Source organism: Aspergillus steynii, assembly GCF_002849105.1.
Source record: "Aspergillus steynii IBT 23096 chromosome Unknown P170scaffold_8, whole genome shotgun sequence".
Lineage (NCBI taxonomy): Eukaryota > Fungi > Ascomycota > Eurotiomycetes > Eurotiales > Aspergillaceae > Aspergillus > Aspergillus steynii.
The window spans coordinates 1,054,550-1,076,767 of NW_020194405.1; the positions used below are offsets into that span (position 1 = coordinate 1,054,550).

A 22,218-nucleotide genomic window follows, 5' to 3' on the forward strand; every position below is an offset into this window, starting at 1 on the left:
GCCATCTAACTAACCACCTTTTCCATCTCTCCACTCCTCAACAGCCACAACCACGACATCACACCATCACATAATTCAAGAAAAATGACCTTCTCCGCACCTTTCAACAACTCGCGCCTCGCCGGCAAAAACATCCTCATCATCGGCGGCACCTCCGGCATCGGCTTCGCCGTCGCAAAAGCCGCCATCGCCGCCTCCGCCAACGTCACCGTCGTCTCGTCCTCCCCCTCCCGCGTCACCGGCGCCGTCGAGCAACTATTAGACACCAATTTCACTGAAACCGTCCGCCACTACGGCACCATCGCTGGCGCAACCTGCGACCTCTCCCAACCCACCGTCGAATCCGACCTCGAAACCCTCTTCGCCAACCTCCCCCCCTCCTTCCTCCCCCTCCACCACATCGTCTACACCGCCGCCAACCCCCCGGCCACCTACCCGGTATCTGAAATCACGCGCGACCGCATCCTCGCCGCCGGCCAACTCCGTCTCGTCGCGCCCATCCTCACCGCCAAAGTCGGGTCCCGATACCTCGCCCCAGGCCCCGAATCCTCCATCACGCTGACCACAGGCGCCGGGTTCGAGCGGCCCTATCCCGACTGGACCGTGATGGCAGGGTATCTGGGCGGAATGGTGAGTGTGGCGCGGAACCTGGCGCTGGATTTGAAGCCGGTACGTGTGAATGCGGTCAGTCCCGGGGTCGTGGATACCGAGATGTGGGATTCGTTGCCGGCGGAGCAGAAGCAGGGGATGTTTGAGCTCTTTCAGGGACGGTTTCCGACGGGCAGGATTGCGAGGCCGGAGGATGTGGCGGAGGCGTATGTTTATTTGATGAGGGATTGGAATGCCACGGGGAGGGTGTTGGGGACGGATTCGGGGGCTTCGTTGGTTTGAGGATTTTTTTTATCTGGGATAGGGTACTGTGTTGATATGGATAAGGAGGGTAGAATGTACGAGGGCTCTTGTTCCTCTGCCAATAGTAAATTGGATACTAATCAAGTTCAATCTACATTGCAGTCTCGTAAACATATCAGTACCCCAAGTCAGCGCTATAGTCTATACGGAAACACTCGCCTTGCAGGAAGACGAAACGAAAGTGGACTCGTCTGCGATCAACCATGATCTCCATCGAAGTGCCAGAACAAAGACCAAGGAAAGCATTAAGCATGCGAATCGGAGCATGTTGGATGTGAAATGTAAAGTAAAATAGAAAAGGAATATGAAATCTTCCGGATCATCTTCCGAATCTTCGGTGCAAACGCCATCGCAAGAAAATCATCGTGGAAACCAATTGGAAAGAAAGAAAGAAAAAAAACGTTCGTACCAGGGCTGGAATTCGCCCCTACATGGTATCATAAAGCGAATTTCATCAATGCCCCAGCACATCAACCTCGTCCGTCGTCGTCGTCATCATCATCACCGCAAGGCCTCTTCTTCTTCATCTTCTCCCTCCGTCGACACGTTTACTGCGAAGCACACTGCACCCGCTCGGCGCCAGGAGGAACGTCGTCATCATCATCGTCCATGCCGCTGGCAGCACCGTGGGCGCGCGCTTGCGAGTACTCGCTGCCGTCGATCTCTTCAAGCTCGAAGTCCTCCACCATGGCGTCGGTTGGCGGCTTGGCCTGCTCCATGCGGGGAGGCAGGACCTGGTCCAGAAGGTTGAGGTTCTGCAGCTGGTCCTTCTCGGGGAACTTGACATCGAACTGGATGTAGAGGTTGCCGAAGTCGTGGTGGCGGTACGAAGGCATACCCTGGCCCTTGATAACCTTGATGGAACCTAGCAGAAAATATTAGCAATCAGATCATCAGGGGAGGTGAGGGTAAAAAAACATACCGGGCGTGATGACCTCGCCAGGAGCAATGTTGACGGTCAACCACCGGTCATCGAGGTGCTCAATGTTGATGGTACCACCGCCAAGAGCGGTGAGCAGGTCGATCTCAGCCTGGAAGAACAGGTCGTCCTCCTTGCGCTGGAAACGGGGGTGAGGCTTCTGCTCGATCTCGAACACGACGTCTCCCGGCATGACGCCAGGCATCTGGTCACCCTCGCCACGGAACTCGATCTTGTGTCCGTTCTTAACACCCTTGTCGACGTGGACGTGGAGGACCTTGCGCTCGACGACGGTCTTCTTGCCGACGCAGCGCTTGCAGCGGTCCTTCTCACGGATGATCTCACCCTCTCCACTGCAGTCAGGGCAGACGGTCTGGAAGCGCTGGATCATGGGACCCATCTGGCGCATCATCGTCTTCATACCGGTACCGTTACAGCCGGTACACGACTTGACGGCGCCGTCCTTACCACCGCGGCCGTCGCACCCGGGGCAGATCACCGACTTCTGCAGAGCCAGCTTCGAGACCTTGCCGCGGTAGATATCCTCCAGGTTGACCTTGTGAACGTGGTGGATGGTGCGAGCCTTCTTGGGGCCCTGGTCGCGCATGCCGCCGCCGAACATGCCTCCAAAACCACCACCGCCGCCGCCGAAGAACTGAGCGAAGAGATCCTCGGCACCCATGCCACCACCGGCACCGCCACCCTCAAGACCCTCCTCACCATACTGGTCGTAGATGCTACGCTTCTGGGAATCCGACAGAACCTCGTAGGCGGAGGACAATTCCTTGAACTTCTCGGCGGCTTCGGGGTTGTCGGCGTTCTTGTCTTTTCGAGCAAGCCTGTTAGTCTGGAGCCAGTGGCGGAGGGATTTCACGTCGGATGGAACGTACCAGGGTGGTACTTGAGGGCACCCTTCTTGTAGGCCGTCTTCAGCTGAGCCTCGGTTGCCGTCGGGGAGACCTAGAGAACCTCGCCGTTAGTTTTGACCAGACGAGTCGAGTCAACGGCAGTCAAGCTTACCCCGAGGGTGTCGTAGAACTTGGTATCCTTGACCATTGTGATCTGAGTCTAACGAAGGAGAATGAAACAAGAACTTTTCAATAAGTGAGACCGGAAAAGAAAAGCAAAGAAAAATCCACCGGAAGGAAGTCTGGGGCCGGGGAAAGAACGATAAGCAGCGAGAGGGAGGAGGAGAGGTGAAAATCAGAGGGAGCGGGTGAGAGGAGAGAGGAGTCTATAGGGAAAGGAAAGTTGCCTCGATTCCGGAGGATCCAAGGTGGGACTGTTGACGAGAGGGAGGAAAAAGGGTTGTGAAGGCGCTTGGAGATTATCAAAGAGCGGCGACACTTTGGTAATGCGTAAGGCCGTAATGCCAATACCAGGCCCAGGCACCAACGGGGCCCGTTCGGTTTTTTTCTGGTGGGTATTTACCTGTCGGAGATACGATGATACGGCGAACCACTTGAGGAATGCTCCTGCTGTGGATTGAAGAGAACTGACAATTCTGGACTATAGACTGCAGATTCGAGGGAAATCGAGCGGACTGATCCGGTTTTACCTCTCGCAGACCCTGACCTCGTTCATCCTGACCCCCCGGCCTGATCTTCTTGCGGTTTCGATCCATTGCAAATGCGTGGCTCGAGCGCTGCTCCGGCGGCTTCGATGCGATTCTCTGGTCTTCCATCGCTTTCGCCGCGATTCCACGGCTGACTCCAGCCCGTAACTTACACGCCCGTGACAGGCTGGCGGGCTGAAAGAGCCTTGCAGGCTCCGATCAATCTGATACTTCCATTACGGGGTTTTCCATCGGCTTCTACAATCTCCAGCAGCTGGATCGGTCAGATTGTTTAGACAATCGCTGGCAAAAGAAATGTGCTTTGTCTGACTACAGACAGGGGAATTCAAAAAAGCAGCAATCACGTATTATTAATCCCCTGAATGTCACACATTTACGCATTATTATTTATTACCGGACCGCATAAGGTTTTGTGCTTTTTTTTTTCTTTCGGGTGGCGCATGTTCTGCCTCAGGCTGGAATGTGGCGGCCCGCAAATTCTTATCGATAAGCGATTCTGTCTCAAAAAGGAAGGAGGGGGACTGGGTGCATTGGCATTCCAGCAAACATTGACACCCTCACAGTATTACAGTAGACGTACGGTTATGGAGAGTTGTCTTATTGATTATTAATAACAGTCCTAATGCTGCTACTTGGAGCAGGTTAATCGGCATTCTCAGAATCAGCATCTTTCCTAAGTTATATATATTTTACCGAGTAAGTACTGCGATGATCAGGACCATAAGAATTCATGAACACATGGTCTGAGAACTAAAAGAAAGAAGAAGAGCCGAACTGTTGCTTCAATTTGCATGCATACGCAGTGTACAATCAAAATTGGTAAATCTATACTTCAACCAGATCTACAAAACCATTACCCAGTTTGCCTTTGACAGACCAACTCCTGCATGACATGAGCACTCTAAGACCAATCTAAAGTAGATCCTAAAGCCTGCGCTGGACAAGCCACCACCACCACAGCACAAGCCAAACAACGTCACTCCTCCCTCTGAAATGCCAGACCAGTCCTCAGGCCCTGCGTAAACACATACCCGGCCAGCATGAGGGGTTCTCCATATCTCTTATCACCGACTCTCCAAAAAGGCGGGTCCAACTAGCACCAGAACGGCAGTTGGCCACAGAATTTTGCCCGCCGTGAGCCTGTCCAGTTACTAAGCTGGGCCTGCCATCTACCTGGTCTATCTCATCCCACCTTTGCATTGTAGATCACCTTTTTCGATTCCAATTTGCAGATTCCTATTCTCTCTATCTACCTATTCACATCTGTACATCATGGAACAGGATCCCGGATTCATCGCTGCCGTGGAGGAGGCCAAGCTGGGTCTGGCCGAGGGCGGAGTCCCCATCGGTGCTGCGTTGGGTATGCATTGGATTTCTCGGACGTGGATAAGTATCAATTTTGTTGACTGAAGTCTAGTGTCCAAGGATGGCAAGATCCTCGGCAGAGGACACAACATGCGCGTTCAGAAAGGAAGCGCGACGCTACATGTCAGTGCAATGGCGATCCTTACCTACAGTGATGACTTTTCCAGACTCACATACATGTAGGCTGAGATGTCGGCTCTTGAGAGCTCTGGACGTCTTCCCGCCTCCGCCTACGAAGGTGCCACCATGTACACCACCCTGTCGCCGTGTGACATGTGCACCGGCGCCTGCGTGCTCTACAAGGTGAAGCGCGTTGTCATCGGCGAGAACAAGAACTTCCTCGGTGGCGAGGAGTACCTCCTCAACCGCGGAAAGGAGGTGGTGGTGCTGGACAACCAAGAGTGCAAGCAACTAATGGAGGACTTCATCAAGGATAAGCCGGAGCTTTGGTATGTTTCATTCTTTTGTATCGTGCTGAGTGCGATCAAATCCCTTTATTACTTTTATGTCCTGTTTCAAAGCCCAACAAATGCTGATTGCAACACCAGGAATGAGGATATTTCCGTTTAGATATGCTTGAGCGCTTGTTGCAGACACGCTGGCATTCATTGATCGAGGGTTGTAGAAATGAAATATCCGTTGTGTATATAAAGAAATTCAACAGAGATCATGAACATTTCAAACAGTAAGGCGATGGATCTCTTCGAAGAAGAACTTTAGATTCTCCGGCTTGACGAAAGGAGTCACACCTGCTTCGTTTAGTATCCTGAATGTAGAAGAGAACAAGGATAGACTTCTTACCGTGACCCAAGTTAGCAATCCATCCTTGCTTGCCCTTTCGGAATCCTTCGACCATCTTCTCGACCACGGGGGTGATGGCTTCCGGGCCTCCGTAGAGCATACCGGGATCAGCATTGCCCTGGATCGTCACGCGGCCGTTGGCAACCCGCATAGCTTCAGCCGAATCGTGCAACCAGTCAAGTCCAACGACGTTGTAGCCCGAATCGCAGAGATCCTCCAGAGCATACCACGCGCCCTTGGCGAACACGGTCATGGGGACCGGCTCCAGTCCCATCTCAGTCAGTTTCTTCGGCAGGTTGGCGGAGATGTGACGAAGGTAGGGGAGCGAGAACGACTGGAAAGACGACGGGGACAGTTCACCCGCCCACGAGTCGAAGACCTGGACCAACTGCGCACCTGCCGCGACCTGAAGGGCCAAGTATTCCACACAGATCTCTGCGATCTTCTGCAGCAGCGCCTGCGACTCCTTGGGGTACTTGTAGACCCACGTCTTCGACTGGACGAACAGCTTGCTGCCTCCGCCTTCAACCATGTAGCAGAGCAAAGTCCACGGGGCACCGCAGAAGCCGATGAGGGGCACGCGACCCTGCAACTTGTGACGGGTCAGGGTGATGGCCTTGTAGACGTAGTCCAGCTCCGACTTCACATCAACCTGTTTCTGCATGACCTTCTCATACTGTCCATCGTCCGGCGACTTGAGCGGCTCTGGGAAGTGAGGTCCCTTCTTGTCGACCATTTCCACCAGCATCCCCATGGCCTGGGGGATGACGAGAATGTCGGAGAAAATAATCGCGGCATCGATAAGTCCTGCATACCGTTCCACGGGCTGGATGGTCAAAGTCGAGGCGATCTCGGGGCTGCGACAGCATTCGAAGAAATCACGGTTGCCTTTAGCTTCATGGTACTCGGGGAGATAACGTCCGGCTGTGGGAGGAAAGAGAGTATCGTTCAGTAATTGCTCAATTTATAGGATAAAAGACCGCAAGGAGAATGGGAAAGGACGATTCCAAAGCAAAAAGCGTACCTTGTCGCATAACCCATATGGGCGGGCGTTCCACTTTCTCGCCTGCAATGACATCAGCCCACTCAGTTCTGCTTCAACGAATAAAAATATAGTCACCTCTTGCAGCCCTCAGCAAAAGGTCGTTCTTCAATGGCTCGAATTTCACCTGCATTTTGACGGAGGATCGAGCACAGGAGAGATGTAGAATGAGGGGACAGTGGGATGAGGGGAGCCAAGGTCAAAGTCCGTCTCGGCGCCTCGGCCCGCAAATCATGCGGATTCTGCCGGGAGTCTTCAGAGAATCTACATGTCGTTCGACTTCCACAAGGTCCTACGCTATAATTTAGGTTTCGTTGCTATAAATTATACGGTTGATTTGATGTAAATCTATTGAATTTATATACGAGTAGCTTTTGGTATATAGACAAAGGCAGTGTTTACTACAGAATTTTAGTCTCAATCATCCTCGCCCATGTTCTTCTTTCGCAGATTTCCCAAACCATATAGGGAGTCGTTCATCTCCTTTCGTTTCTTGGCGTCAGTGATGATCTCCAACTCGGAAGTGCCATTGGAGTTGATCTGGGTGGTCGTCGAGCCTGTCGCCGGCTCCCACACCAGACTGTCGGCCTCGGGTTTCGCATGATATGCCTCGACCAGAGTCTCAGAGGAACTGGCTCTCCATTCCTGCGTCGACCCTGCCTCTCGGACGTTATCGACGGAGACAAGTATCGTCTCTTTTCCATTGCTGGTCACGTCGAGAATGTTACCCGAAGCTCTAACGGACTGCTGCGTCTTTAGCGTGCCGTCCGATTCTTGCACAAAGCACCGGAGCTGGGAGGATCTGGAGTATGGTCAGATTTTCGCGATTTGAATTGCAGAGTTTGGTAGGAACTCACCCCTCAATCGCGACTAGAATCAATTTCAATGCCCCCGAAGCATTTGAGGTGCCGCCCAATGATGTTGCCCAGATACCACGAACAGCAACCGGGGCAGACTCTGACGTCTCATCCACCAGAGAAACCTTTTGCACGATGCGGCCTTCAAGCCACTTCCACACAAGTAGGTAGTTGTCACCTCCACCAGAAACGAGGTACTCCGGAGCCCACGCGGGAATACAGAGTTTGGTGATAAACGAAGTGTGGCCCAAGCACTGATTTTCGATGACATGTGTCTGAGGAGGTCCACGAGAAACGCGAATATGCTCATCTCGGTCCGCAGTCAGAACATAGGTGCGCTTTTTATCGGCCGAGGCGTCCACTGGGAGCGAGACAAAAGTCAAGTCTGTGAGTAGAGACACATGGCCGACGAGCAATTCATGTTCAAATTTCAAGCTAGAACTCTCGTCCGGATTCTCCATTTTTGCGTCGTATTGGCGCTTCTGCTGCTGCAAAGACTGCAGGTTTCCCTTCGTGTGCACTGTTAGATCTGTGGCTGCCGGCCAGTTCTGCTTCATTTTGCGAGCGGCAACTTTCGGCGCTGCGACGGCCTTGTCGCCGGGGAAAAGAGGCATAGAGTAGACGTCTCCGAATTTATCACCACACAGGATCAGAGTGTCATTGCTAACCAGAGAAAGCGCACAGCCGCGCTTTGGCATAACTCTATGATCTAGATGAGTAGGAAGTCCGAAGTCATAGGCTCAACGTTCACTAACCTTTCGCTCAATTGCTGGAAAGAGCCATCCTGACCCAATTGGAAGACGCGGACGCACTTATCCTCAGATGTCATCGCAACCACATGCTCGCCGGTAGAAGAAGCCACTAGGAGAGGAATGCTCGACCAAGCTGGGGGTTTGGGTTTCCCCGATGTGCCGTTGGTAGAGGCAGGCGGTTCAACTTCCGCCTCGTCCGCCGCAGACACTTTTCTCTTCTTCTCCGGTGGACCCTGACCGTCGACATTGCTCTGGTCTTCGTCCTGTGGCCAACTAGCAAGCTGCTGTCCGGTCTCGGCGGCGTACGAGTAGAGTTTTGGGCCGGCCGACGCTACAATGAGGTTCTCATGGCCGGCATGCTGCCGGTCCACGAATTGAACACGCTGAAAGGGATGTTGGAAGTTGGCGACCATGATTGATTATGTCCACGGCACGAGCGAAGCCAGTCGATCGAGCACGTCGAGGCAGAAAAAAAGTTCCGGATGCCAGTCGGAGAGCCATAGAATGCGACGCTAGTCTCATCGCGTGTCTAGGCGCCCGCCCGCGAGTAGCGCCCTCACGTGACCGCACTAGCGAAAGACACAAGAAAAGAAAATCCCAAAATCGAAATTCTTTCCGACCTGCAAAGTCGCGATTCAGTTCGGACACCATCACCACGATCACTTGATAGGACAATTTCACTTGCCCTTAAACAACCTATCTTCAGCAAATTAAGAAGAAATGGGGGGCAAGTCTGCTACCAAGGCCGCTTACTTCGAGAAGCTGAAGAGCCTTCTCGATCAGTACTCTACCGTCTTCATCGTCGGTGTCGACAATGTCAGCTCTCAGCAGATGCACGAGATTCGTCTGAGTCTCCGTGGTGAGGCTGTTGTTCTCATGGGAAAGAACACCATGGTATGTGATTCCCCCTGTTTGGTCTCGCTGAACTTCAATTGACTCGCAATTTTTCCAGGTCCGCCGTGCCATCAAGGGCTTCGTCACCGACAACCCCGAGTACGAGCGTCTGCTCCCCCACGTCAAGGGTAAGGAGGAATTACACAATCCTATGGTTAGTGCCTGTCACTAACTATGTTTTCAGGCAACGTTGGTTTCATCTTCACCAACGGCGACCTGAAGGCCACCAAGGAGAAGATCCTGGCCAACCGTGTCGCTGCCCCTGCCCGTGCTGGTGCCTTCGCCCCCGGCGATGTCTGGATTCCTGCCGGTAACACCGGTATGGAACCCGGTAAGACCTCTTTCTTCCAGGCTCTCGGTGTCCCCACCAAGATTGCTCGTGGTACCATCGAAATTGTCTCCGACCTCAAGCTCATTGAGGCTGGTACCAAGGTCGGTCCTTCCGAGGCCTCCTTGCTTAACCTGCTGAACATCTCTCCCTTCACCTACGGTATGACCATCCAGCAGGTCTACCAGGAGGGTCAGACCTTCAGCGCTGCCGTTCTGGACATCGAGGAGTCCCAGCTTCTGGATGCCTTCAGCAACGCCATCCAGACCATCACCGCCATCTCCCTGGCCACCAACTTCCCCACTCTGCCCGCTGTCATGCACTCTGTCGTCAACAGCTACAAGAAGGTTCTCGCTATTGCCATCGAGACCGAGATCAGCTGGCCCGAGATTGAGGAGCTCAAGGACCGTATCGCCAACCCTGACGCTTACGCTGCCGCCGCTCCTGCCGCTGCCGCTGCCCCCGCTGCCGGCGGTGACGCTGCCCCTGCCGCTAAGGAGGAGGAAGAGGAGGAGTCCGACGGTGACATGGGCTTCGGTCTTTTCGACTAAGCGTCTCGTCTTAACCCGCGAGATTCCTCTACCATGTATTAGATTTTTTATGCCTGGACATGATGGTTTGGGAATAATGAAAATGATTCATGGATGATGAGCAATTGGTTGTCTTCAATTAGATATGGAACGTAGTTTACGCTCCATTATCTTTTTGACCAAAATGGTGAGTTATTTCTGCTTGCTCTTCTTACCTCATCCTTTCATCACAAAAATCATCTTGGCGAATGATGATACAATTTTTAACTCCGAGCATTACACCCTGGTGGGTGGCTTTGAAGATTAAAAACACGCAACAACAAACACTCTAATTTTTTGCTGACGCCATGACCCAATTTGCACCTTGCTTTTCATGACTTTGGCAACATCTGATTGCTAACATACGTCTCAGGTCTATTGTAGCCAACCCAGTATGTCGACAAATCGCTTGCGTTATGACATCGATGGATGTGTTGGAAGGACGTAGATGCTTGGGGTGGTATGTTGGATCTCTTGACTTAGTTATCCATAGACTAGTTAATTCAGATTCTCTTTCCATCTCAAATCCTTACAATGATCTTAAATCGAAATTTGCCCTGTGTAATCACGTGGCTTTGGAAGCAGCCTTCGTCCGAATGTCTCGGAATCTCCCTTTTCTGCCTTCGACATCATCGCCAAACATCGTCCGCATCAGTGATAGTCTTTCCTTTACTCGTTCCATCAGAATACATCTGGCAACGCACTACCACAGTGCAATATGACATGGAATAACCAGATTCAATTCCCTGCACCTCTCGGGTTGCATCTTCCATGCTATTGCCGCCTATGCGAGGTGTTGTGCAGCCGTTTCCTGATGGAATTCCCAAGAGGCCCGCAGCAAAGAAATGCCATGGTAGCACCGCCAGCAAAATGCTACATAAGCACCCCTCATGCACCCTTACTTACACTATGTATTACGGATAAGTAATCTGATTTCCCTAGAGGGTCAATATTTAATATTCATGGCTGGACGCACCAGCCGGTTCACCGATTCTTCCATAACCGTTCTTCCAAACTTGACCTTAGTGCACCGGATCTACCTGTGTGTCTTTAGAAACATTCATAGACAGGTTTCCCCGTCAATCCAGGACGAGTCAAGTGTCTTATGCGTGAGAAATCAGATCTCGAACTCTAAGCATCGTGGTGTATTGTTCATCAGCTATTGGTGGTTGAATGATGATGTTATGACGATATACGTTGGGTGTCGATATCACCCTTGATGGTCGTCGAGCAACAATGTAATGTGGATATCGGCCTTTTAACTGAACAACATACCAAAGAGATATCGTTGACAAAGAAAATGAATGTATAAATAGGCACCATAAATTGGAACCAATCCTGAACACGATCTAAGACGTCAATCTTAGACGCTTTCTTTGGATATCTGTCGCTCAACAGTTTTGCACTCTGAACCAAAAGCTCTTGGAATCCGTCTGTTGAGACCATCATGTTGACTGGAGACACTCATCTGGCTAGAACATGTCGTACATGGCAGCGGTTGCAGGACATTCTTGACGTCAAGGAAATCAAAGTCGATGGAAACAGCTTGGACACTGCCTCAGTTGTGGCAGTAGCACAGTATGTTCTCACTCCACTGGTACCCCAGAGTTGCTTCATAATGACAGGCCTCTGACTTCAATAAACTACAGCTACGATGTCTCCGCTAGGTTGTCAGAGGATCCTTTGGTGGCGAGGAAAATCAACGACAGTGTCCGCATGCTGATGGACCACCTAGATAATAATTACTGTGTCTACGGTGCGTGTTCTATCTCAACTAGACCTAACTGCCAGGCTGATTTGAGGCAATCCAGGCGTCAACACGGGATTCGGGGGGAGCGCAGACTCTCGCACTGATTCTGCGACAGCATTGCAAGCGGCTCTATTGCAGCTCACTCAGGCAGGAGTACTTGTTGAAACTGATAAACATCCGAACGCCGGCAACTCAAATGGCCGCCTCCAGTCCCATTCGATGCCTGCCACTTGGGTACGAGGCAGTATGATAATACGCTGCAATACCAACGCTCGTGGCCATTCTGCAGTCTCGCTCCCAGTCCTTGAATCTTTGCTTGCTCTCCTGCGACAACGCATCACGCCCATCGTGCCCTTGCGCGGCTCCATATCTGCTTCGGGAGACTTGATCCCTCTATCGTACATCGCCGGTACGATAGAAGGAAGTCCAGATGTGTTCGTCCAGGTTCAGAATCCCGACTCGAAGGATTCGAGGATTATGTCCGCTCGCGATGCGTTGCTACAAAGCGGAATTGAGCTCCGCAGCATGGGACCTAAAGAAGGACTGGGCTTGGTGAATGGCACAGCCTTTTCCAGCTCCGTCGGCGCCCTCGCCCTCTACGAAACCAACCACCTAGCAATCCTAGCGCAAGCCCTATCCGCAATGGGTCTTGAAGCCCTCACCGGCAACGCAGAATGCCTTGCCCCATTCATCCAACAGGTGCGGCCGCACGACGGACAGATCGAGTGCGCGCGAAATGTCCTACACTTCCTCCAAGGATCTCACCTTGCCTACGGCATCCGCCAGACCCAGTCCCGCCATCGCACAGGACTCGCGCAGGACCGCTACGCCTTCCGCAGCGTCCCTCAATGGCTCGGCCCCTACCTCGAGGACCTCCTTCTCGCTGACCAGCAGATCACCACTGAGTTAAATTCCACGTCCGACAATCCTCTCATCGATACTGAGTCCAACCGCACCTTCTCCGGTGCCAACTTCCAAGCTACTGCCATCACCTCCGCCATGGAAAAGACCCGCCTTGTCCTGCAGATGTTCGGCCGTCTCGTCTCCTCGCAGGCCACCGAGCTCATCGACCCTAACTTCAACAACGGCCTCCCCACTAACCTCGTCGCCGACGACCCCAGCTTGTCCTTCACCATGAAAGGCCTCGACATCACTCTGGCAGCATACATGGCCGAGCTCTCCTACCTCGCCGGTCCCGTCAGCTCCCACGTTCAACCCGCCGAAATGCGCAACCAGGCCGTCAACTCCATGGCCCTCGTCTCTGCCCGGTACTCCATGCAAGCCATCGACCTGGTCTCGCTGATCTGCGCCACAGGCCTCTACATCACCTGCCAGGCCCTCGACCTCCGCGTCCTCCACCTCACCTTCCTGCAGAAAATCCCCTTCGCCATCCAAGACCTCACCGTGGAGCATTTCTCAGACCACCTCCCACCCCACGACCTCGCGATCCTCTCCCGCAAGATCTCTCTCCACATCGAAGAATCCTGGCCTACAACTACCCGTCTCTCTCTCCCCATGCGCTGCCAATCCGTCATCCACTCAACCTCACACCTCCTCCTGGATACCTTCGCCAACACCAACACCAACACCACCACCAACCCCCTCCCCACCATCCACGCCTTCCAAACCGCCGCCACAAAAACCCTATCCGACATCTACCACTCCACAAGATCCCACTTCCTCACGCACCCCTCCCAAACCACCACCGACTTCCTAGGCCTCGGATCCAAGGCCCTGTACCGGTTCGTGCGCGAAGACCTCCGCGTCCCGTTCCACCGGGGTCTCGAGGACCATCCGACGGCGAAGGGGTATGACTGCCCCGAGGGCCGGCAGAAGCGGACGGTTGGGTCGTGGGTGTCGGTGATCTACGAGGCTATTCGGAAGGACGGGGCGATGCGCGCTTTGGGGGGTGTTTTGGAGGGCGTTGAGGGTGGGGGGTAGTTGATTTGGTGGTGGATTTGGATGCGTTGGTTTGGGTTCATTTCGATTTGCGCTTTTGATGGAACTTTGGATTGGGTTGGGTTGGGTTTGGTTGCTTGCTGGTTGCTTTTATGTATGCCGTATGGCTGGATGGGAGGTTGGGGGCTCTTGGGCAAGAGGAACAATAGACCCATAGACAGGGAGGGGGGGTATTGCGAAGAGAAACATGCTTGCTTGCTTTAGATAGAATGGATGAAGCATTAGTACCCAACTGGTGAAAACACATCTTAGCCCTTTAATATGTAGCTGAAATCTATAGATCCGGAAACCGTTCGAGGGAACAAATATCCATGGATGTATGTAACTATGTACGGATCAATGCTCCATATGATTCTGTAGACGAAGATTCTCCATCCAAATGAAAGATACAACTCCCGATGATAATGATTAAAACCTTTGCAGAGATACCTCACTTTAAAAAACCGACAAAATAGAAATCTATATACTTTGAAACGAAAAGAGAATAAAGAAATATCTGATCTGGGGTATGCCGCGACCTCGAAGAAAACCACATACATGTCAAGTGTTTTCTTAAATGCAGAGGTGAAAATTGTATGTGTATGTGTCTTGTGTATGTATGTATGTATGTCATGAGAGGATAGAATGGGTTCAGTTTGGAAAAAAGGAAAAAAAGAAAAAAGGAGGGTAAAGAACTGGGGAATCATGTCAATCAAGCAGCAGCTACTTCGGCGCCAGCCGCACCAAAGAGCCGTTCCCTCCATTCGCCGCAGATGGCTTCGAAGCCGCTGACCACATCACCGCACTCGCGGCCGGCCTCGCGATCTTTGAGTCGGCGATCCCAGTCACCTCGTTCGATCCACCGGGTGCCTTCTTCGCGGCCTTCTTCTTCCCGACGGAGCTCGGCGACGAGTTCTCGTGCGGACCGGAGTCTTCGGGAGGCGGTCGAGGTAAGTTGGCGGGATTCGTAAAGAGTGTCACTCAGCCCGCGCAGGGAGAGGGTGATGTCGGATGTTTGCGAGACGAGCGTTTGGAGAGAGACGAGGGGGTCGAGGGTGGATGTTTGCGAGGGCGTGTCGGGTCGAGATCGAGACGGGTCGGGGAATGGGTAGGGGAGGTTCGGTAGGAGATCATCGTCAATGAGGGGGATGAGAGCATCGATGGCATCTGAAGAGAGGATCGGGAACGGCGAGAAAAGAAGAGGATGGGTGAGGGTTTGCAGGGTGCGGGTTTGATGAGTGAGATGCGACGTGATAGAGGAGTGTGCCGTGATGAGTCTGTAGAAGAAGGGTGAGTATTAGTGTATCCTTGACAAACAAAGAAGATCGAGCAAGACCAACCTCATGGCATTATTCTCAATGCCACTCTGACCACCAAGGTCTCGAAGAGCTTCGACCGCCCGTTGAATGACATGATCGTTCTCACTGCCATTGTTCTCGATCCCACGGCGAGCCAGGCTCTCGATCTCCGCCATCTGGCTCTCCAGACTGGGCGATATATCCGCCTCCTCCAGATCGGACTCATTCCCATAATCGGACCCGTCATAGTGGGACTCATGTCGTCGGTGCCGATTGGCGCCATTCCGCGTTTTAGGCCTCGGGGGGTGCAGAGAGCCCCGTTCGGACGAGTAGCCCGACGAGGGGGTTCTGTTCGCCATGTGGTATTCATCCTCGGTGTCGCTGCGGTCCGGGCGTTGTGAAGCTCCGGGGACATGTTCCATCTCCTGTCCGGACGCATACCCGTATCCACCCTCTTCCTCCTCCCATGCATCTGCCAGCTCATCTGCGAGATTCCCCAGGCCCCCACCCATATCTGCGGCACCGCCAAAGTCGCCCGACATCCTCTGGAATCCGTTTATGCTCTGGGCATGGTGCTGGCGGGGCAGGCCGGGAGAATTAGGGGCGGACGACCGCGGAGAGCCGTGGGAGAAATGGTTTGGAGCATACGTGCCGGGGGAGATTGGGTCGAAGTCGACGCTCGACGCCTGACTCTGCGTATGGCGGTGAGACAATTTCAGGGGAGGGACGGACGGCATGATGGACGGGTATGCAGGTCGAGGAGAATTTTGGAGTCGATAACGGGTCGATCACGCAAGAATGTAGAAATAAAAAGGTAAAAGAATGAATGACAAGAAAAAAAAAAGGGAATAGAGAACACACCCCTTAAATACTCAGGAGGGGAACCCGCGAATTGCAGCTGCTAGCTAAACTCCGATCGAACGTGTTGAACAGCAGCAAGGGGGGGAGGGGGTCGAAAGGAAAGGAGATGTCAACAATGGAGTGTCGATCGCATCACCAGGATGCGCCCACGGAGAAAGACAGAGACGCAAGCAAACGGAGCAGCCGAGTCGAGCCAGCAGGTTTCAAACAAACGATAATTAATCAAGATGGCGAGGTAGAGAGAGACACGAGTCGACCGCCCTGAGCAGGAGAAGGTCGAAGGGAAAGTCGCAGGCCGAAATGAACCGGCATTTTCCCGTGACCGCCGAAGCCCCAATCGGACCGCTTTTGGCTTCCCCGCCGTTCTTCTCTTTGGCATCAATCTTCTGCACGCTGCCCTCTTCCCCCCTGTTACAATCTTCCATTGGCATTGCCTCTCCACCATGAGTTCCATCCGTCGCATGTCCCCCACCGACCTCCTCTCCCTCAACCTCACCAACCTCGACCCCTTGACCGAAAACTATGACCTCGGATTCTACCTCAATTACCTCATGCGATGGCCGTCGCTCTTCAGCAGCGTTCAAGACCGTCGCGACGGCATCGTAGGCTACAGTACGCCCCCTTCCCCTCTGCAAACAGATCAATCTTCATCCCAGCCAATCCCCGCAAATACATGACCTCCAACTCCAATCCGAAGCAAACGCTAACGTCACACCACAAACAAACAGTCATGGGGAAGCTGGAGGAGCAGCACCCCTCCATGCGCCACTCGGAGCACTACACCCCTTGGCACGGCCACATCACCGTTTTGACCGTTGCACCTGCAGCGCGCCGCCTCGGCCACGCCCGCCGTCTCACCGAGCGATTGGAGCGCGGCTCCGACATCAACGATGCCTGGTTTGTCGATCTCTATGTGCGCTCCGGGAATAAGGTCGCGGTGGATATGTACAAGGGAATGGGGTGAGTCATTTATTTCTTTGTCGCGTGTTCTTGCTGGTCCCGGCTAACGAATGCGCAACTAGCTACTCCGTCTTCCGTCGCGTGGTCAGTTATTACAGCGACGATCCCACGGGGGTGTCGGAATCGGGCGAGGACGCGTTCGACATGCGGAAACCCTGTAGTCGGGATAAGGACTTAAAGCATGTGCGCGAGAATGGCGAGAATTTCCCCGTGGGGCCGGAAGATGTGCTATGATCGTGGCAGGAGGATTGGGCTTGGGTGACGCAGCGGCAAAAGACGAGTCAAAGCGGTTTGTTTTGGTTTAGCATCGTGGTGTTTGGGGAGTTTGTGGGTCGTTTTTATTATTGTCTATGTCTAGATGCGGTCTGGGGGACCTATGTAGATGTGGGATCCCTTAAAAAATGGTACAATATCCAGTCGGGTTCTGCTGATTTGCCGAGAGCTGGGAAATCAGTGTACAATGCTAGTATTTATCGAATTCTGATCTATATAACAGCCAATGCATATGTCCCTTGATGATTATGTCCATTACTTTTATTCCAAAACTCCAGCCAAAATGCAAATATGGTTCTTTCGTAGATTATAGACCAACGTGGTCCGGTGAGCATATTGCCCAAGGTCATCGTAAGACAACAGCCAGTTCGTTGGCAGCATAAAAAATGTAGAGACCCTGGGTTCTCCGTGTCAGGGAAATCCAAAATTCTCAGGACACCAGGCACGCATGCGTACACGAAGCCTGCAATTTCGCGTCATAGAATTAATTCGGCCATTCGAGGGCCGCTCACTTCTAGCTTGGCGTTTGCAACCAGCGCGCATCTCGCTCGTCCCGTAAAAGGTTTGATATCGTCTAATTGTCTTGTGATTTAAGCTCGGATAAGGAAGTTCATCCCCGTGCGCGAGAATCTCAGGGCTGCGAATATCGAGGCGGAGGTCAGGAGACAACAGGCTGTGAAGAGCTGTACTCCGAGGTATTTGTTCGTGTCGTTCAGAATCGCACCACCGATGGGCGTTCCAATCAACAGTCCAATAGATGTAGTCGCAAACATCATGCCCAAGCGCGTACCCAGGTCACGAATGTCCTTCGTCAAACTGGCCATCACGACCGGAGGCAATGATACGAAACCGCCAGAGCAGAGACCGTACAGGACAGCCAAGACAATGATTCCGGGGACGTTGTGGACACCAATCCATGCAAAAGCGAGAATAGCGGTAGCTGTGGCGGCAGGCGTGAGCATGTTCAAGGGACCGGTATGATCGGCGATAAAGTTAGGCAGGATTCGTCCGACAGTAGATCCGGCATTCAGCATCGACAGAAGATAGAACCCTAGGGTGGAATCCACGATGCCGGTGTCGATGGCATAGGACTGGACGTAAAACAAGAAATTGTAGAATCCCAAAAAGCCCATGAACATCGCGACACTGAACATCACAAAAGCAGGCTCCTTGTACGCCGAGAGCTGAACCAGCTTGCGCTTCTCCTTCGGCTCGAATCGCATGCGCATGAGACAAAAGGAGATGCAGCAGGTTCCAAAGGACATAAAACCCAGTGCGCGAGTCGCCCATGGGAATCCAGCACTTTTCTGCAGTTGGTTAAACATGATAGGATAGATAACACCGCCGATGCTACTTCCAGAGGCTGCCAGTCCATTGGCAAGACCTCTTCTCTGTTTGAAATACTGCGGGAGGATCGCCACAGAGGGCACGAAGAGGCATCCACTAGCCAGACCAATGCAGACCCCTTGCGCAAGAATAAAATGCCAGTACTTCGTGGAGATGCTGGTCATCATTAGCCCAAAGGGGAGCATGAAGGTTCCGAAGGAAACGAGGCCACGGAAATAGCCTGCGTCGAACAAAGGACCCGTCACGACTCCAAAAAGCATGAGAAGGAAAGACTGCAGCGATCCGATCCATGCGATGGACGATGACGACACATCCGAAAGAACATTCTGCTCATAGTAGGTCTGAAAAGCACCCCACGTGTTGATGACACCCCTAAAAATGGCACGGTTAGTGACTCCATCGTAGAAGCAAGGTCTCTCCAACGTTACGAGGTATCGCACATACCATGAGTTGAAAAACAGGAAAAATGATCCAAGAACTTGCAGCCACGCCGTTAGACCGGTATCGAACGTGGGCTCTTCCGGCTTTTCGTCGAGAGGATTTGGCGTGTTCGAGGTGTGATCGTTGCCATTGCTGCCGTCATTCAGGGAGTCCACAACAGTCTTCTCTGCATCAGCATTGGCTCCCATGTTCAAATCCAATAGATCGAGGTCGGAGGGTTTTTGCACTGGACAGACAGGTAAGGAGGTCAAGCCCGAAGGTAACCGTGGGGGCTCGAGAGAAATATAACGAAAGGAAGTGAGCACAGATTATTTACGGTAGAAAGCAAAGGGTATTAGAAATCAAAATCAGAAATAAGTGGAAATTTTGAAAGATCGACGCCAACGAAACATCTACCGAGCAGAAAACGACGAAGAAAAGATAGCATGGAGTGGATATCAAAGCGGAGGGAAAGAGTAATATATATGGATATTGGATTCAAAAATTCTCAGCATCCTTGTACCTAGCGGGGCACCGCACGAGCTAAGCATGGGAGCTAAAAAAGTTGAAAGGTCGCGCCAGACCCTCGAGGAGGGTCGGTCCACCATCACGGGGATACCAATTATTGCAGCAAGTCAACGTGTCGCAATCCGTGAGTCAAGCCAACAGGCGACCCATTCGCGGAGGCCACCCTACGGAGAGTGCCGACAGACCGAACAAGTGGATTCCCGAGGACACAACCTTGGGGCCGGGAAAGATATCTTGCACCTATTGCCGAGGAGCATGCATCTTTTGCATGACCCTGATGGCCTCGGACCCGTGAACCTGCAGGAAAAAGATGAACGTCTTGGGTACTGATCCTTTCACAACAGCGCTTATTGACGCTTGGGACTGCATTAGGCCATTATTAGCCCTAGTGATATGTAGCGTTGCTGAGTTTCAGCCGTTTTATTCACACCGGTTCAGGGGAAAGTCAGATTTAGTCATCGAGGCTAGGCATCGTGCCGATTTATCCAGCGGGGAAGAAACTGGGATTATTAATGGCGGTGCACGGGGGACTGTGGGATGGAATTCAGTTTCTGATTTGGAGAAAGGACCCCGTGCATTGGAGAGATGGGATGGTTCGTATCCACAGTCCCCAAAGGCTTGCTCAAGATGGCGAACAAAGGTAGAAGATGCAGCCGAAGAAAGTCGAAGGAAGAAAGAAGTGGGCCGGAGAAAGTTGGCTTCCCCGTGGGATGAGGTAAGCACGTCGCATCTTCCTCGATGGCTGTTCTGGCGCACTTCCACCACCGTCATCGTCGATGAAACTGATATATTATTAATATCAGTGTTGTCTATTCTGATGAGTAGCAAATCTCAATGGACTTGTCATCATTCTTCCCGTCAGATCGGATTTCCAAGCATTCCTTAGTCGTCCTGATCGACAGTTGCATATCCACCCACGTCATGCTTAGTCGAAGTTTCGGTCCAAGCAACGTCTACAATGCCTGTCCAAAGCTTGATTTCTAAGTTGATCGGTGCCGACAGGCTGACACGGATGAATCGGCAAATAACATGACTCATGGTTGCATGGGGCTGCGCTGAACAGGCATGACGTTGGATAGAACAGTCAAAGTTATTGACTTCTGGCCTGTACGTCAATCAGAATGTCGTCGATAACTTTGTTCCTCTGCGACGGTATACTCGATCGGGACGAGTGCCATGCAATAGGATAACCTCACTCCCTAGCACAGCTCTGGGCTCACGGGGATGCTGTATGAACACCCATATGAACATGGACGCCTTCGAAATCTTGAAGACTCCCAATTCGGACAATTAGTGTCATCTTTTCACTAACAAAGAGCGTCCGAGTCTATTAGTTTCAAGCTTACGACCTACATCTCAAGTTATAGACCTCGGTTTCGCGGACATCGGTGGAACAAAAGAACTAAATACACTTGCCTGTCGTGACTCGCCAGCATTCTTACCCCGTTAATGTTGTTCATGGTCAGTCCTACCAGGAGATTCAACATATGCAATTGCAGGAACCTTTGTGATATATCATAGAATCAAGTCTAGGCCAAGACCTCGCAGCATGGCTTCTGGAAATAGTTCCAGAACGTGGTAATAATCAAACGTCAAACTTTTTTTTCTTGATTTTATCTAGAATTCTGCATTGCGCTATGTCTTGAGTTTTTTTCTTTTCCCCGTTCGCAAAGACCAAAGCGGCCGATGGAGCCATTACGGTCTGTTTTTCCTACTCCCAAACTCCACACGCTATGCCGTTTAAGAGAAATAGAAAGAATAACATACAAAATAGAGTATAAAGGGACCCAATTTTCAATATACAGCCACCCAGTCCGTCCCCGGATCTAAAGCAATTCTTCGCATGTCCAGTCCTCGTACCTATTGAGAGTAGCAGTTAGAGTGGGCTGTGCCAAACCATGATTTTTCCTTCAGAGAACCCGCTTACCATCCGTCAGGCAGATATCTCCTCACAATCAGAGGGATCTTCTTCTGGTTCAATTCCTTGAGAGCAATTTGCAAAGGATCCGTTTCACCCTCGAGATCGACCAACACCGGGGCATTCATACTGATAGCATTGTCAGTAAGATGAAACCCCACCTCTTTGGAGATTTGGGCGCATGCTCAAACGAACCTGATCTGCAGAGCTCTAGTACCCAGGACTCGCGCTCTCTCGTATTTGGTCATGTAGGGAGTCGTCGTGCGCTCTTCGTTCGGCACTTTCTTTTCCCGCGCCTGTTCCATCACCTTGCCCGAGTAACCGGCATTGGGGTCGCCCGATACCACGACGCGGTCACCGTTGACCTCGGGCGCATACGAGTCGTCACCATATGCATCGGCGCCGGCTTCGCCGTCGACGTCCTCGGGGTTTAGGAAGTCCTCGGGCTCATTGTCGTCAAATTGCTCCGCGGGGTCGTAGTCGTAGCTGGAGACATGAAAGGTCAGAATTACTGAAAACCTCTCACAAAAGACTCTTCAAGACTAATGTCGCTGTTCTCCGTTGCAATGACCGGGAGCTGGGATCGAGGAAAAGGTCTCTTACTTGTCACCAGCGTCGTGATCACCGTAGTCAGACATGATGCCAATTCAAAAGCCCGCGAGGGAGAGGGAAAAAGAAAGAACAAAAGCCGCTGTAGCCACACAAGCGAAAGAAAAGTGCACACCGCGTCCCGGGCGATTTGAGCGAAACGATCGACGATGCGACGGTGAAGAATATTGAGATCGCGATTCCTCAAAGCAAAAGGCGGCGGAAAAAGTTCCTTGTCCCGGCTGCCGCTAGTCCGCTTTGGGCCGTGCTGTCTCACCGCCTCCGACCTTACTTCCCGGCAAAATTTGGTTTCTTTATCAGC

At 52.3% G+C, this 22,218-nt stretch overlaps 11 protein-coding genes across 11 annotated transcripts; 5 read left to right on the forward strand and 6 right to left on the reverse strand.

Annotated features, from left to right (window-relative positions):
- Positions 1-30: 30 nt before the first annotated feature.
- On the forward strand, positions 31-970 carry P170DRAFT_440211 (NAD(P)-binding protein). Its single transcript, XM_024850027.1, has one exon. The coding sequence runs from the start codon at positions 85-87 to the stop codon at positions 889-891; it is 807 nt and encodes a 268-aa protein (XP_024700378.1). The 5' UTR covers positions 31-84; the 3' UTR covers positions 892-970.
- A 490-nt stretch (positions 971-1,460) lies between these two features.
- Positions 1,461-2,887, reverse strand: P170DRAFT_366435 (type I HSP40 co-chaperone YDJ1; the record flags this gene model as incomplete). Its single annotated transcript, XM_024844755.1, has 4 exons — positions 1,461-1,777; positions 1,835-2,656; positions 2,722-2,791; positions 2,852-2,887. 4 exons carry the CDS (start codon positions 2,885-2,887, stop codon positions 1,461-1,463), a joined length of 1,245 nt encoding a protein of 414 aa, XP_024700379.1.
- A 1,508-nt stretch (positions 2,888-4,395) lies between these two features.
- P170DRAFT_440213 (cytosine deaminase) lies at positions 4,396-5,421 on the forward strand. The gene is made up of 4 exons (XM_024850028.1): positions 4,396-4,767; positions 4,825-4,895; positions 4,956-5,221; positions 5,321-5,421. Exons 1-4 carry the CDS (start codon positions 4,680-4,682, stop codon positions 5,340-5,342), a joined length of 447 nt encoding a protein of 148 aa, XP_024700380.1. The 5' UTR covers positions 4,396-4,679; the 3' UTR covers positions 5,343-5,421.
- On the reverse strand, positions 5,190-6,788 carry P170DRAFT_458639 (uroporphyrinogen decarboxylase HEM12). The gene is made up of 4 exons (XM_024851813.1): positions 6,694-6,788; positions 6,598-6,639; positions 5,574-6,497; positions 5,190-5,521 (listed from the first exon to the last, which is right to left on the reverse strand). The coding sequence occupies exons 1-4, from the start codon at positions 6,746-6,748 to the stop codon at positions 5,451-5,453; spliced, it is 1,092 nt and encodes a 363-aa protein (XP_024700381.1). The 5' UTR covers positions 6,749-6,788; the 3' UTR covers positions 5,190-5,450.
- A 173-nt stretch (positions 6,789-6,961) lies between these two features.
- On the reverse strand, positions 6,962-8,689 carry trm82 (putative tRNA methyltransferase). Its single transcript, XM_024847095.1, has 3 exons — positions 8,228-8,689; positions 7,473-8,174; positions 6,962-7,417 (listed from the first exon to the last, which is right to left on the reverse strand). Exons 1-3 carry the CDS (start codon positions 8,635-8,637, stop codon positions 7,033-7,035), a joined length of 1,497 nt encoding a protein of 498 aa, XP_024700382.1. The 5' UTR covers positions 8,638-8,689; the 3' UTR covers positions 6,962-7,032.
- A 255-nt stretch (positions 8,690-8,944) lies between these two features.
- P170DRAFT_366521 (60S ribosomal protein uL10) lies at positions 8,945-9,997 on the forward strand (the record flags this gene model as incomplete). The annotated part of the gene is made up of 3 exons (XM_024844762.1): positions 8,945-9,118; positions 9,177-9,246; positions 9,303-9,997. 3 exons carry the CDS (start codon positions 8,945-8,947, stop codon positions 9,995-9,997), a joined length of 939 nt encoding a protein of 312 aa, XP_024700383.1.
- Positions 9,998-11,462: 1,465 nt separating this feature from the next.
- On the forward strand, positions 11,463-13,706 carry P170DRAFT_458642 (aromatic amino acid ammonia-lyase; the record flags this gene model as incomplete). Its single annotated transcript, XM_024851814.1, has 3 exons — positions 11,463-11,593; positions 11,683-11,771; positions 11,827-13,706. The coding sequence occupies 3 exons, from the start codon at positions 11,463-11,465 to the stop codon at positions 13,704-13,706; spliced, it is 2,100 nt and encodes a 699-aa protein (XP_024700384.1).
- Positions 13,707-14,024: 318 nt separating this feature from the next.
- P170DRAFT_416002 (uncharacterized protein) lies at positions 14,025-16,119 on the reverse strand. The gene is made up of 2 exons (XM_024847096.1): positions 15,044-16,119; positions 14,025-14,980 (listed from the first exon to the last, which is right to left on the reverse strand). Exons 1-2 carry the CDS (start codon positions 15,736-15,738, stop codon positions 14,416-14,418), a joined length of 1,260 nt encoding a protein of 419 aa, XP_024700385.1. The 5' UTR covers positions 15,739-16,119; the 3' UTR covers positions 14,025-14,415.
- A 19-nt stretch (positions 16,120-16,138) lies between these two features.
- P170DRAFT_272113 (peptide alpha-N-acetyltransferase complex B subunit NAT3) lies at positions 16,139-17,371 on the forward strand. Its single transcript, XM_024843148.1, has 3 exons — positions 16,139-16,474; positions 16,591-16,822; positions 16,885-17,371. Exons 1-3 carry the CDS (start codon positions 16,306-16,308, stop codon positions 17,054-17,056), a joined length of 573 nt encoding a protein of 190 aa, XP_024700386.1. The 5' UTR covers positions 16,139-16,305; the 3' UTR covers positions 17,057-17,371.
- A 314-nt stretch (positions 17,372-17,685) lies between these two features.
- On the reverse strand, positions 17,686-19,071 carry P170DRAFT_366739 (MCT family MFS transporter; the record flags this gene model as incomplete). The annotated part of the gene is made up of 2 exons (XM_024844771.1): positions 17,686-18,814; positions 18,887-19,071. 2 exons carry the CDS (start codon positions 19,069-19,071, stop codon positions 17,686-17,688), a joined length of 1,314 nt encoding a protein of 437 aa, XP_024700387.1.
- Positions 19,072-20,981: 1,910 nt separating this feature from the next.
- On the reverse strand, positions 20,982-22,085 carry P170DRAFT_440221 (DNA-directed RNA polymerase core subunit RPO26). The gene is made up of 4 exons (XM_024850029.1): positions 21,912-22,085; positions 21,504-21,794; positions 21,318-21,437; positions 20,982-21,250 (listed from the first exon to the last, which is right to left on the reverse strand). Exons 1-4 carry the CDS (start codon positions 21,944-21,946, stop codon positions 21,217-21,219), a joined length of 480 nt encoding a protein of 159 aa, XP_024700388.1. The 5' UTR covers positions 21,947-22,085; the 3' UTR covers positions 20,982-21,216.
- Positions 22,086-22,218: the final 133 nt, after the last annotated feature.

Excerpts from the sequence above, each read along its gene's own strand:
- P170DRAFT_440221 (XM_024850029.1), bottom strand. The coding sequence starts at position 21,946 with ATGTCTGACTACGGTGATCACGACGCTGGTGACAA. Across the intron at positions 21,795-21,911 it reads GATCACGACGCTGGTGACAA|CTACGACTACGACCCCGCGG; the intron begins GTAAGAGACCTT and ends TCATGTCTCCAG. Across the intron at positions 21,251-21,317 it reads AGATATCTGCCTGACGGATG|GTACGAGGACTGGACATGCG; the intron begins GTAAGCGGGTTC and ends TACTCTCAATAG.
- P170DRAFT_440213 (XM_024850028.1), top strand. The coding sequence starts at position 4,680 with ATGGAACAGGATCCCGGATTCATCGCTGCCGTGGAGGAGGCCAAGCTG. Across the intron at positions 4,896-4,955 it reads AAGGAAGCGCGACGCTACAT|GCTGAGATGTCGGCTCTTGA; the intron begins GTCAGTGCAATG and ends ACATACATGTAG. Across the intron at positions 5,222-5,320 it reads AAGGATAAGCCGGAGCTTTG|GAATGAGGATATTTCCGTTT; the intron begins GTATGTTTCATT and ends TTGCAACACCAG.
- P170DRAFT_458639 (XM_024851813.1), bottom strand. The coding sequence starts at position 6,748 with ATGCAGGTGAAATTCGAGCCATTGAAGAACGACCTTTTGCTGAGGGCT. Across the intron at positions 6,640-6,693 it reads TTTGCTGAGGGCTGCAAGAG|GCGAGAAAGTGGAACGCCCG; the intron begins GTGACTATATTT and ends ATGTCATTGCAG. Across the intron at positions 6,498-6,597 it reads CATATGGGTTATGCGACAAG|CCGGACGTTATCTCCCCGAG; the intron begins GTACGCTTTTTG and ends TTCCTCCCACAG.
- trm82 (XM_024847095.1), bottom strand. The coding sequence starts at position 8,637 with ATGGTCGCCAACTTCCAACATCCCTTTCAGCGTGTTCAATTCGTGGAC. Across the intron at positions 8,175-8,227 it reads TTCCAGCAATTGAGCGAAAG|AGTTATGCCAAAGCGCGGCT; the intron begins GTTAGTGAACGT and ends TCTAGATCATAG. Across the intron at positions 7,418-7,472 it reads ATTCTAGTCGCGATTGAGGG|ATCCTCCCAGCTCCGGTGCT; the intron begins GTGAGTTCCTAC and ends ACCATACTCCAG.
- P170DRAFT_416002 (XM_024847096.1), bottom strand. The coding sequence starts at position 15,738 with ATGCCGTCCGTCCCTCCCCTGAAATTGTCTCACCGCCATACGCAGAGT. Across the intron at positions 14,981-15,043 it reads ATTGAGAATAATGCCATGAG|ACTCATCACGGCACACTCCT; the intron begins GTTGGTCTTGCT and ends CTTCTTCTACAG.
- P170DRAFT_272113 (XM_024843148.1), top strand. The coding sequence starts at position 16,306 with ATGAGTTCCATCCGTCGCATGTCCCCCACCGACCTCCTCTCCCTCAAC. Across the intron at positions 16,475-16,590 it reads CGACGGCATCGTAGGCTACA|TCATGGGGAAGCTGGAGGAG; the intron begins GTACGCCCCCTT and ends ACAAACAAACAG. Across the intron at positions 16,823-16,884 it reads GATATGTACAAGGGAATGGG|CTACTCCGTCTTCCGTCGCG; the intron begins GTGAGTCATTTA and ends ATGCGCAACTAG.
- P170DRAFT_440211 (XM_024850027.1), top strand. The coding sequence starts at position 85 with ATGACCTTCTCCGCACCTTTCAACAACTCGCGCCTCGCCGGCAAAAAC.